General features: G+C 43.7%; 1 protein-coding gene across 1 annotated transcript in view; it reads left to right on the forward strand.

The window, feature by feature from the left end:
• The window catches only part of zbtb47b (zinc finger and BTB domain containing 47b), a 95,002-nt gene extending 86,032 nt beyond the window's left edge, over positions 1-8,970 (forward strand). The window contains 2 exon segments of the mRNA XM_071327929.1: positions 7,291-7,659; positions 7,662-8,970. Of these exon segments, the coding sequence (XP_071184030.1) occupies positions 7,291-7,659; positions 7,662-7,711 (419 nt within the window). The 3' untranslated portion in view covers positions 7,712-8,970.
• The last annotated feature ends 4,847 nt before the right edge of the window (positions 8,971-13,817 follow it).

Below are 13,817 nucleotides of genomic sequence, written 5' to 3' on the forward strand. Positions count from 1 at the left end.
TACCTTCAGGCTCAAACCCAACACCCCAACCCGATCACTCAGTTCTGCTACCTCTGGTCTCTTGGCCAACTACGGGAGAGCAGCTCCTGCTCAGCCCAGTCCAAACTCTTCTCGGTCCTGGCAGTTAGGACATCAGAGTCCCTGCCCATCTTCTGAAAGCATCTTAATTAATCCCTCACCTCGACCTCGCCTTAACCCCCCCCCCCCCCCCCCCCCCACCACCGGTATGTTCTGGACTGGGAGACCGTGAAGAGACCTCTGGTGGGGTATGCATGGGTGTCTGAGCTGTGTGCTAGTAGTTTAAACAGACCTCTGGTGGGGTATGCATGGGTGTCTGAGCTGTGTGCTAGTAGTTTAAACAGACCTCTGGTGGGGTATGCATGGGTGTCTGAGCTGTGTGCTAGTAGTTTAAACAGACCTCTGGTGGGGTATGCATGGGTGTCTGAGCTGTGTGCTAGTAGTTTAAACAGACCTCTGGTGGGGTATGCATGGGTGTCTGAGCTGTGTGCTAGTAGTTTAAACAGACCTCTGGTGGGGTATGCATGGGTGTCTGAGCTGTGTGCTAGTAGTTTAAACAGACAACTGCATGCATTCAACATGTCAATACTTCTCACAAATACAAGTAGTGAAAAAGTCAGTCTCTGATAATGTCAAAAGCTGCAGTCTAACAAGACAGTTCCCACAATCTTTCTATTATACATGTCTCTCAACCAATCATCAGTCAATTGTTTAGGTGCTGAAAATCTGTTAATTTGATTTTCTTTAAATTGTTTACTAATTGTTGGTATCAGTGATTAGTCTGCTGTGTGGGCCAACACCAAGGGTGCTTTGCTATTCTTGGGTAGGGGAATGACTTTTGATTCCCTCCAAATAGGAGTGGCAATATAGTCTGCTATCATCATCCAGGCTGTCAGACCCCGGTGGCTTGTCATTTCTGATAGACCTCTTCCACACTCACTTTACAATGCTTGTCTTTCATAATTTGGTCAGTTATGCATGGATGTGTTGGTCCTTTAATTAGTTGTTGGCATTTCATGCCTAAATTTGCTTGTCTTGCCAATGAAAAAATCATTTTATGACGAATGAGCCATCTGATTCAATGAATGATGGAGCCGAGTTCGCTTTGTTTGCCCAAGATTTCATTGAAGGTGCTCCAAAGCTTTTTACTATCATTCTCTTTGTAATTTATCTTTGTTTCATAGTGTTTCTTCTCTTTGTTTAGTCACATGATTTCTCCATTTGCAGTATCAGCTGTGTATCAGCTGTGTATCAGCTGTGTATCAGCTGTGTATCAGCTGTGTATCAGCTGTGTATCAGCTGTGTATCAGCTGTGTATCAGCTGTGTATCAGCTGTGTATCAGCTGTGGAGCCTTATTTGCCTCATCCCTCTCAAACAGGTTTCAATTCCTTCTCAATCCATGGGGATAAAAAAATATCAGTCATTTTCTTAATGGGTGCATGCTTATTAGTAACTTCAAGAAGCAATTTCATAAATGTGTCAAGTACAGCGTCTGGTTGCTCCTCATTACACACTACAGACCAGCAAATATTATTTACATCTTAAAATTAGGAATCCCTACAACACTTAGTGTATGACCTCTTCTCCGCTGTTTGGGGTTTCAGGCTGGGTTTCTGTATAAGCACTTTGTGACATCTGCTGATGTAAAAAGGGATTTATAAACATTTACATTTACATTTAAGTCATTTAGCAGACGCTCTTATCCAGAGCGACTTACAAATAAAAAAACGTATTTGATATATTAGCCTCAGCCTTTAGAACTTAACTTTTCCTTTAGTAATTCTAATCACTACATCCGATGGATGTGGATACTGCTTGTCTTGCCAGACTCATGGCTCTCCCTTGAGATGAATGAGCTAGCCAAGGTTACCCCTGCTTCAGGCCTATTACCTACGGCCCGGTCCCATTCCTAGTGACCCGCTGGTAACAACCGCACCATCGGTTTTACACTCTGCAGTCGACAGCTGGGGCGGGAGAAACCTTTATTAAAAACACCTCAGCGAGATGTCTAGCTCGGGGGTAGGGTGACCCGTAGTTCATCAGGCTCACTGTCTCCCCTCGGCAACGGTTATCATGAAATAAATATTAGTTTGACACCCACGGGTACGCATCACCCACCCTTCATCTGTGGACCTGGAGTTACTCAACGTAATGGGACCTAGTGTCCCACAAAAACACGAAGGTATAGTTACCGTGTCAGCCTAAGCGTAACATCCTAAAACATTTATACGTATCCCATTGGTAGAAAGACAGAGGAACCCTCTAGTTCGGTGAGCCTGACTGGTTAGGGTCAACAAGATTATTCTGGGGGAAATCCACTTTCTTTTTTTATTCAGGCAAAGCCTCTTTACAGTAAGTCTCCTAGAGGACCCATGTCTCTTCTAGAGGACCCATGTCTCTCCTAGAGGACCCATGTCTCTCCTAGAGGACCCATGTCTCTCCTAGAGGACCCATGTCTCTTCTAGAGGACCCATGTCTCTTCTAGAGGACCCATGTCTCTTCTAGAGGACCCATGTCTCTTCTAGAGGACCCATGTCTCTTCTAGAGGACCCATGTCTCTTCTAGAGGACCCATGTCTCTTCTAGAGGACCCATGTCTCTCCTAGAGGACCCATGTCTCTCCTAGAGGACCCATGTCTCTCCTAGAGGACCCATGTCTCTCCTAGAGGACCCATGTCTCTCCTAGAGGACCCATGTCTCTTCTAGAGGACCCATGTCTCTTCTAGAGGACCCATGTCTCTCCTAGAGGACCCATGTCTCTCCTAGAGGACCCATGTCTCTCCTAGAGGACCCATGTCTCTCCTAGAGGACCCATGTCTCTCCTAGAGGACCCATGTCTCTCCTAGAGGACCCATGTCTCTTCTAGAGGACCCATGTCTCTCCTAGAGGACCCATGTCTCTCCTAGAGGACCCATGTCTCTCCTAGAGGACCCATGTCTCTCCTAGAGGACCCATGTCTCTTCTAGAGGACCCATGTCTCTTCTAGAGGACCCATGTCTCTCCTAGAGGACCCATGTCTCTCCTAGAGGACCCATGTCTCTTCTAGAGGACCCATGTCTCTTCTAGAGGACCCATGTCTCTTCTAGAGGACCCATGTCTCTCCTAGAGGACCCATGTCTCTCCTAGAGGACCCATGTCTCTCCTAGAGGACCCATGTCTCTTCTAGAGGACCCATGTCTCTTCTAGAGGACCCATGTCTCTTCTAGAGGACCCATGTCTCTTCTAGAGGACCCATGTCTCTCCTAGAGGAAACCTGTTCCTCCTAAAGAAGAATACTAATGATATGTCCCTGCCTCTGTGGGTAAAGCGCAGAGCCTCTAACTGATGTCTTAGAAGAATTCAGAAGATGTAACAGACTTCAACACCAATGTTCCAAATGTTGAATGAAAAAACAACAGTAGAGAAACCACAAAAATAATAACAAAAAGCTCCTCTAAGCAAAACGACCATTTTAACCATTAAAACCTCTACCGCTTCTCTCTCCCGGATCCGGGATCCTCCTCATCAAAGAAGCTGACTAGCATAGCCTAGCCTAATGGGACAGGGATATCATATAATATAATTTTCATGAAATCACAAGTCCAATACAGCAAATGAAAGATAAACATCTTGTGAATCCAGCCATCATTTCCGATTTTTAAAATGTTTTACAGCGAAAACACAATATGTATTTCTATTAGCTAACCACAATAGCCAAACACACGACCGCATATTTTCATCATGTTTCTACCGCATAGGTAGAAAGATGACAGTCTTATAACATGTTATACAATACATTTATGTTTTGTTCGAAAATGTGCATATTTGAGGTATAAATCATAGTTTTACATTGCAGCTACCATCAAAAATATCACCAAAGCAGCCAGAATAATTATAGAGAGCAACGTGAAATACCTAAATACTCATCATAAAACATTTATGAAAAATACATGGTGTACAGCAAATGAAAGATAAACATTTTGTGAATCCAGCCAATATTTCAGATTTATTTAAGTGTTTTACAGCGAAAACACAATATAGAATTATATTAGCTTACCACAATAGCCAAACACACAAACGCATTTATTCACCGCAAAAGGTAGCTTTCGGAAAAACCAGCAAAAGATATAAAATTAATCACTAACCTTGAACAAATTCATCAGATGACAGTCTTATAACATCATGTTATACAATACAATTATGTTTTGTTCGAAAATGTGCATATTTAGAGCTACAAATCCTGATTATACATTGTGAATACGTAGCATCGATTCACCAGAATCTCCGGAGATATTTTGGACACTCACCTAATTTGACCAAAGACCTCATCATAAACTTTACATAAAAATACTTCTTGTATGGCAAATGAAAGATACACTGGTTCTTAATGCAACCGCTGTGTTAGAGTTTTAAAAATAACTTTACCATAACATACAGCTTGCGTTATTGCGAGACAGCGCTCACCAAAACGGCGGAGAATAGGACTCAACATTTTACACAGAAATACGAAATAACATCATAAATGTTTTCTTACTTTTGTTGAGCTTCCATCAGAATGTTGTACAAGGTGTCCTTGGTCCAGAATAAATCATTGTTTGGTTTTAGAATGTCCATTTCTTCTGTCGAATTAGCAACCTTGGCTAGCCATATGGCGCGAACATGCCCATCCTCTCTTGGCGCAAAGAACGGAAAATTCCAAAAGTCCCAATAAACGTTGAATAAACTGATAAAACTCGGTTGAAAAAAACAACTTTATGATGTTATTATCACATGTATCAAATAAAATCAGAGCCGGAGATATTCGCCGTGTATACGTAACGCTTTTCAGAAGCCAATGTCGAGCTCCGCGGCGAGCCTTGGTAGACAAAGAAAATTCCTGACCTGCCACTCCAAAAGCTCTTGTTCGGCCTCAGATCAAGCTAGACACCCCATTCCACCTTCCACTGCCTGTTGACATCTAGTGGAAGGCGTATGAAGTGCATGCATATCGATAAATATAAGGCAATTGAATAGGCAGGCCCTGAAACAGAGCCTCGTTTTCAGATTTTTCACTTCCTGTATGGAAGTTTGCTGCAAAATGAGTTCTGTTTTACTCACAGACATAATTCAAACAGTTTTAGAAACTTCTGAGTGTTTTCTATCCAATAGTAATAATAATATGCATATTGTATGATCTAGAAAAGAGTACGAGGCCGTTTCATTTGGGCATGATTTTTTCCAAAGTGAAAACAGCGCCCCCCTATTGACAAGAAGTTGTTTAAACAATTACTTATATACTGTCAATGAATCAATGATTCAAATGTATTTATAAAGCCCTTTTTACATCAGCCGATGTCACAAAGTGTTATACAGAAACCCAGCCTAAAACCCCAAACAGCAAGCAATGCAGATGTAGAAGCACGGTGGCTAGGAAAAACTCCCTAGAAAGGCAGGAACCTAGGAAGAAACATAGAGAGGAACCAGGCTATGAGGGGTGGCCAGTCCTCTTCTGGCTGTATCGGGTTGAGATTATAACAGAACATGGCCAAGATGTTCAAAGATGACTAGCAGGGTAAAATAATAATAATCAACAGTGGTTTTAGAGGGTGCAACCGGTCAGCACCTCAGGAGTAAATGTCAGTTGGCTTTTCATAGCCGATAATTCAGAGTTAGAGACAGCAGGTGCGGTAGAGAGAGAGTCGAAAACAGCAGGTCTGGGACAAGGTAGCTTGCCCGATGAACAGGTCAGGGTTCCATAGCCGCAGGCAGAACAGTTCAAACCGAAGTCATCATGCCAGGTAGTCCTGAGGCATGGTCCTAGGGCTCAGGTCCTCCGAGAGGGAGAGGGAGAGAATTAGAGGGAGCATACTTAAATTCACACAAGACACCGGATGAGACAGGAGAAATACTCCAGACATAACAGACTGACACTAGCCCCCTGTCATATTGCCACAACTCCTCCCTCAAAACCAGTTACATCTGGTCCATACTGGACTCCCCCTCCCCAAACCCCCAGTCCTTGTTGCTCTTGTTATCTTCCAGAAAGACGTCAAAGGAGGTTGGTAGAAGTTCATGTTTAATCCCACTTACCTCGGCCTCCCGTTCTGGTAATTCCCCCGGCTCCACCTTTGACTCTGCTGGTGTCGAAGGCGAAGGTCCTGTTTTATTTTTACGACGACTTCCTGCCTTTATGGCCTCCTGCTCCCTACGATCCAGAATCAGTTGTATAGACCGCCGAAAACAACAGGTGTAGACCTTACAGTGAAATGCTTACTTACAAACCCAAAAACAACTATGCAGTTTTATAAAAATACCTTTAAAATATAGTAAGCGATAAGAATAAAAACGTATTAAAGAGCAGCAGTAAATAACATATATATATACAGGGGAGGGTGGGGGGGGCAATGCAAATTGTCTGGGTAGCCATTTGCTGTTCAGCAGTCTTATGGCTTGGGGGTAGAAGCTGTTCAGGAGCCGCTTGCCGTGCGGTAGCAGAGAGAACAGTCTATGACTAGGGTGGCTGAAGTCTTTAACAATTTTTCTGACACCGCCTGGTATAGAGACCCTGGATGGCAGGAAGCTTGGCCCTGGTGATGTACTGGGCTGTACGCACTACCCTCTGTAGCTCCTTGCGGTCGGAGGCCGAGCAGTTTCCATACCAGGCAGTGGTGCAACCCGTCAGCATGCTCTCGATGGTGCAGCTGTAGAACCTTTTGAGGAGCTGAGGACCAATGTCAAAAGTGTTCAGTCTCCTGAGGGGGAATAGGTTTTGTCGTGCCCTCCTCACGACTGTCTTGGTGTGCTCAGCAGGAGTGAGCGTTACATCCAAACCCCGGGTCACCACATTCTTTAGGGCAGATTTCTTCAGCATTAGTCAAGATGTGACCAGTAGATGTGGATGATTTCATTATTGTGTTGTTTGTAACGACCCTGGTAGGTTGACTGATAACCTGAACCAGGTTGCAGGCACTCGTTACACGTTCAAGATTTTTCTTGAGTGGGCAGCTTGATGAAAGCCAGTCAATATTTAGGTCATCCAGAAAATATACCTCTATGTTGATATCACATACATTATCAAGCATTTCACACATATTATCCAGATACTGACTGTTAAAATATGGTGGTCTATAGCAGCTTCCCACCAGAATGGGCTTTAGGTGAGGCAGATGAACCTGTTAGCACTAGCTAGCTGTCTTTTGTGATTTGTTTTTGTGTTGACTTGTGTTTCCGTCAGCTTCAACTTAGTGTCTAATTCTAGTGCTTTTTGTTTCTTTGTTGTGCTCGTCCATAATGTGTGTTCTCCCTCCTTCCTAGGAGAGAAGCCGTATATCTGTGAGATCTGTGGGAAGAGTTTCACCAGTCGTCCGAACATGAAGCGCCACCGTCGGACCCATACGGGGGAGAAGCCGTACCCCTGCGAGGTGTGTGGTCAGAGGTTCCGTTTCTCCAACATGCTCAAGGCCCACAAGGAGAAGTGCATCCGGGTCAGCAACCCCATGGTAACCAACAACAACGACTCGCTGGGCGTCGACCCCCCCTCCCCGACTGTTTCTGCGGACCCTGCTGCGATTGGTCAGGTGGTTTTAGGGGCGGCGCTCCCGGGGGCAATGCATCACCATGCCACGCCCCTCTCCCTCCCCCTGATCCACTCCCTGGGGGGGCTGCCCCACACCCCCGCGCCCCACCTCCCCCTCCTCCACCCCTCTTCTCTGGCAGGATGGGCTCCAACATCTAGCTAACGCACTCCGCTCTCCTAACAGACCAGACCGCTAGCATCCATCTACTCTACAACGCTCTGCTAACAGACCAGACCGCTAGCATCCATCTACTCTACAACGCTCTGCTAACAGACCAGATCGTTAGCATCCATCTACTCTACAACACTCTGCTAACAGACTGCTAGCACCCATCTACTCTACAACACTCTGCTAACAGACCAGATCGTTAGCATCCATCTACTCTACAACACTCTGCTAACAGACTGCTAGCACCCATCTACTCTACAACACTCTGCTAACAGACCAGATTGTTAGCATCCATCTACTCTACAACACTCTGCTAACAGACTGCTAGCATCCATCTACTCTACAACACTCTGCTAACAGACCGCTAGCATCCATCTACTCTACAACACTCTGCTAACAGACCGCTAGCACCCATCTACTCTACAACACTCTGCTAACAGACCGCTAGCATCCATCTACTCTACAACACTCTGCTAACAGACTGCTAGCACCCATCTACTCTACAACACTCTGCTAACAGACCGCTAGCACCCATCTACTCTACAACACTCTGCTAACAGACCAGATCGTTAGCATCCATCTACTCTACAACACTCTGCTAACAGACTGCTAGCATCCATCTACTCTACAACACTCTGCTAACAGACCGCTAGCACCCATCTACTCTACAACACTCTGCTAACAGACCGCTAGCATCCATCTACTCTACAACACTCTGCTAACAGACTGCTAGCACCCATCTACTCTACAACACTCTGCTAACAGACCGCTAGCACCCATCTACTCTACAACACTCTGCTAACAGACCAGATCGTTAGCATCCATCTACTCTACAACACTCTGCTAACAGACTGCTAGCATCCATCTACTCTACAACACTCTGCTAACAGACCGCTAGCACCCATCTACTCTACAACACTCTGCTAACAGACTGCTAGCACCCATCTACTCTACAACACTCTGCTAACAGACTGCTAGCATCCAGTCAGCCAACCCCCCTGGACCCCCTGAAGTACTCAGACTATGAGAGGAGGGGGATTTACAGGAGCGGAGCGAGGCATGGAGGGAAGGAGGATTTCTTCATATAACCACATCGTGATGAAGGATCATACAGAGGCTTCTTGTAACATATACAGTTTAAATGCATACACCTTCCATATGGACATGTTTTACTGTATTGAATAGTTCCCTTCTGCCCTGGTCGTTGAGAGTTCAGAGGGACATGTAAAATGACAACATACATAACATCTGTTGTTTCATTGTTTTCATTCTGCGTACCACAAAGCCACACCCTTTAATAAGGCCCTGCTTGTAGCACAATGTAACATTGGTCAGATTAACACCTCCTCAGACAAACTAGTTACTGGTGAGATTAATAACCCCGTCTCATAATAACTAGCTATTTACTGGGTTAAATCTGGGGCCTAAACTCCTCCCTAGTTGGTCTGTGTGGAATGAGTTCTCTACAGAAGGTTATATGTGGAACGATTTCTGTCTGACAAAAGGTTCTAGGTGTTCTGTGTGGAATTGGTTCTCTACAGAAGGTTCTAGGTGTTCTGTGTGGAAATAGTTCTCTACAGAAGGTTCTATGTGTTCTGTGTGGAATTAGTTCTCTAGGTTCTAGGTGTTCTGTGTGGAATTGGTTCTCTACAGAAGGTTATATGTGGAACGATTTCTGTCTGACAAAAGGTTCGAGGTGTTCTGTGTGGAATTAGTTCTCTACAGAAGGTTCTAGGTGTTCTGTGTGGAATTGGTTCTCTACAGAAGGTTATATGTGTTCTGTGTGGAATTAGTTCTCTACAGAAGGTTCTAGGTGTTCTGTGTGGAATTGGTTCTCTACAGAAGGTTATATGTGGAACGATTTCTGTCTGACAAAAGGTTTGAGGTGTCCTGTGTGGAATTAGTTCTCTACAGAAGGTTCTAGGTGTTCTGTGTACAGTGAGTTCTCTGAAAGTTTACCTCTCTGTCCTAACAGAGGTATATGGTGCCAGACGTCTCCTGCAAAGCCCTGTCTCTCTCTTCTCCTCATCCTCCTCTCCCCTACCCTTTTCTCTCCTCCCCTCCTCTATCGTCATCCTCCTCTCTCCTCCCCTCTTCAGACATCTCCTGCAGAGCCCTGTATCTCTCCTGTCCTCACCAGACGTTGCCTACAGAGCCCTCTCCTCTCTTCTCATCATCCTCTCCCCTCTCTCTTTCTCTCCTCTTCAAACATCTCCAGCAGAGCCCTGTCTCTCCTCTCCTCACCCTCTATCCTCCTCTTTCCTCTTCTCCTCCTCACAGTGAATGGACTATATTAGCCAAGCCATCAGAACAGACCAACAGGATAGAACCATCATTCTCTTAGCCTCCTGAAGATGAAGCAAACTGTTCTTCTGATCTGTCTGCTGAAACACGTATCTGGCATTGCAATAACCAACTCCTGTGAGCTCACATGCTAGTGGGATTATTATACAGCCTCTAAAATCAATCCTGCATCTTACTTTGAACCTTAGTGATATTTAAGATGTACTCTTTTTGTGTGTTAAATGTTAAAATTGTGATCGTTTGTGTAATTTGTGTGTGGCAACATTATGCCATTATGTAAGGTGTTTTAGAAGGTTATGACTAGCCAGTCACGTTGGAAAGGTTATGACTAGCCAGTCACGTTGGAAAGGTTATGACCAGCCAGTCACGTTGGAAAGGTTATGACCAGCCAGTCACGTTGGAAAGGTTATGACTAGCCAGTCACGTTGGAAAGGTTATGACCAGCCAGTCACGTTGGAAAGGTTATGACCAGCCAGTCACGTTGGAAAGGTTATGACTAGCCAGTCACGTTGGAAAGGTTATGACTAGCCAGTCACGTTGGAAAGGTTATGACCAGCCTGTCACGTTGGAAAGGTTATGACTAGCCAGTCACGTTGGAAAGGTTATGACCAGCCAGTCACGTTGGAAAGGTTATGACCAGCCAGTCACGTTGGAAAGGTTATGACCAGCCAGTCACGTTGGAAAGGTTATGACCAGCCAGTCACGTTGGAAAGGTTATGACCAGCCAGTCACGTTGGAAAGGTTATGACCAGCCAGTCACGTTGGAAAGGTTATGACCAGCCAGTCACGTTGGAAAGGTTATGACCAGCCTGTCACGTTGGAAAGGTTATGACTAGCCAGTCACGTTGGAAAGGTTATGACCAGCCAGTCACGTTGGAAAGGTTATGACCAGCCAGTCACGTTGGAAAGGTTATGACCAGCCAGTCACGTTGGAAAGGTTATGACCAGCCAGTCACGTTGGAAAGGTTATGACCAGCCTGTCACGTTGGAAAGGTTATGACCAGCCAGTCACGTTGGAAAGGTTATGACCAGCCAGTCACGTTGGAAAGGTTATGACCAGCCAGTCACGTTGGAAAGGTTATGACCAGCCAGTCACGTTGGAAAGGTTATGACTAGCCAGTCACGTTGGAAAGGTTATGACTAGCCAGTCACGTTGGAAAGGTTATGACCAGCCAGTCACGTTGGAAAGGTTATGACCAGCCAGTCACGTTGGAAAGGTTATGACCAGCCAGTCACGTTGGAAAGGTTATGACTAGCCAGTCACGTTGGAAAGGTTATGACCAGCCAGTCACGTTGGAAAGGTTATGACTAGCCAGTCACGTTGGAAAGGTTATGACTAGCCAGTCACGTTGGAAAGGTTATGACTAGCCAGTCACGTTGGAAAGGTTATGACTAGCCAGTCACGTTGGAAAGGTTATGACCAGCCAGTCACGTTGGAAAGGTTATGACTAGCCAGTCACGTTGGAAAGGTTTTACAGTCAATTTTGCAGTGCACAGGAGAATGCAGTAAAGTGTGTGTGTGTGTGAGTGTGTGTGTGTGTGTGTGTGTGAGATGAGTAAAGGTGTAAAACAGTCAATCTGGCCCTGAATAAATGAACAATCAGCCAATCAGCTTGAGATTCCCAAAGTAGGAAGTAAAGTGGAGAGACATTTATCTGGCTTCTCGTCTATTGCCGATGTTCAGAAACCACTGTACAGAGCTTGGATTGTAGCCTACAAAAGCCTATTCCTGCTCTTTTCAAGTGGTGTAATGTACTGAAGTAAAAATACTTTAAAGTACTTAAGTAGTTTTTTGGGGGTTTCTTTACTTTACTCTTTATATTTTTTACAACTTTTTATTTTACTTCACTACGTTCCTAAAGAAAATAATGTCCTTTTTACTCCATGAATTTTCCCTGACACCCAAATTACTTGTTACATTTTAAATGCTTAGCAGGACAGAAAATGGTCCAATTCACACACTTATCAAGAAAACATCCCTGGTCGTCCCTACTGTCTCTCATCTGGTGGACTCACCAAACACAAATGCTTTGTTTGTAACTGATGTCTGAGTGTTGGAGTGTGCCCCTGGCTATCAGTACATTTAAAAAAAAAAAAATGGTGCCGTCTGGTTTGCTTAATATAAGGATTTTTTTTTATTATTCGTACTTTTACTTTTGATACTTCAGTACATTTAAAACCAAATACTTTTAGACTTTTACTCAAGTACTATTTTACTGGGTGACTTTCACTTTTACCTGAGTCATTTTCTATTAAGGTATCTTTACTTTTACTCAAGTATGACAATTGGGTACTTTTTCCACCACTGAAGACATCACAGACACCCGAAATCTATAAAATCTCAACTTTTTTGAAATGTTAAGAAAAAACGATCTTATCTGCTCAATGGTCTACTATCTGAGAAACAGTTTAGATATATTGGAGAAAGGTGAATTATTCCTTATGAAGAAGATACAGTGTAATTGGTTCCACTAGTTTACTCAACTTTTCGGTCAAAGTGTTACCTGAACTTAAACATTTTAGTTGGCACAAACAGCTCCAACATGAGAAAATGTAAGCAAAAATGTTGCTGACTTAAAAATATCTGTTTTCTCAAATTGTCTCATATGTTCATTCAACTATAAATTCTTATCTGGGCATCTTACCTCATAAGAGGCTGTGGAACCAGTTACTTAATGATATTTAGTTGAAACAACTCCTTTTTATGTATTACATGTTTTATAGTGTATTAGATAGAACTCTGGACAATTTGTATACTTGTAATCTATTGCGCGAATCCCTAACTAGCTCTATAAACTTGGTTTAAAAGCAATCATAGCAAACATATTGTCTCCCCCAAAATGTGCAATCTTTGGCTTCACAATGGCAAAATGTGTAGAATAGCAGGAAATTAGCTTTAAAACTGCACATTTTTCTCTTTGCACCATGGAAAAATGTGTAGTTGCAGGAAAAATGCTTTAAAACGGAAAATGTTTATCTCAGTCTCATGACAAAATGTATAGAATAGCATTATAAAACTGCACATTTTTTCTCTGTGCCCCATGGCAAAATGTATAGAATAGCATTATAAAACTGCACATTTTTTCTCTGTGCCCCATGGCAAAATGTGCTGAAATGTAGAAAGTTAGCAGTAGTCTGGCCCTGGAAGAGCAGGAGAAGAGGAGGAGATGTACAATTATATAATCATTCTCAGAGTACTGTGGGACTGTCATGAGATGTTCCCCATCAATAGACAATAGTAGCTATTATATTACCTATGGGTCTATCTCTATAGTAGATTCTGTTATATTATCTATGGGTCTATCTCTATAGTAGATTCTGTTATATTATCTATGGGTCTATCTCTATAGTAGATTCTGTTATATTATCTATGGGTCTATCTCTATAGTAGATTCTGTTATATTATCTATGGGTCTATCTCTATAGTAGATTCTGTTATATTATCTATGGGTCTATCTCTATAGTAGATTCTGTTATATTATCTATGGGTCTATCTGTATAGATGGTTGATGGAAATGAGATGCCATGGAACTGAATGTGATGTAGGTGGGTATTGGGTTAGTTAGGGCTGGTTGGTGGGTATTGGGTTAGTTAGGGCTGGTTGGTGGGTATTGGGTTAGTTAGGGCTGGTTGGTGGGTATTGGGTTAGTTAGGGCTGGTTGGTGGGTATTGGGTTAGTTAGGGCTGGTTGGTGGGTATTGGGTTAGTTAGGGCTGGTTGGTGGGTATTGGGTTAGTTAGGGCTGGTTGGTTGGTATTGGGTTAGTTAGGGCTGGTTGGTGGGTATTGGGTT

The sequence above is a fragment of the Salvelinus alpinus genome, chromosome 10, assembly GCF_045679555.1.
Source record: "Salvelinus alpinus chromosome 10, SLU_Salpinus.1, whole genome shotgun sequence".
In the NCBI taxonomy this organism is placed as follows: domain Eukaryota; kingdom Metazoa; phylum Chordata; class Actinopteri; order Salmoniformes; family Salmonidae; genus Salvelinus; species Salvelinus alpinus.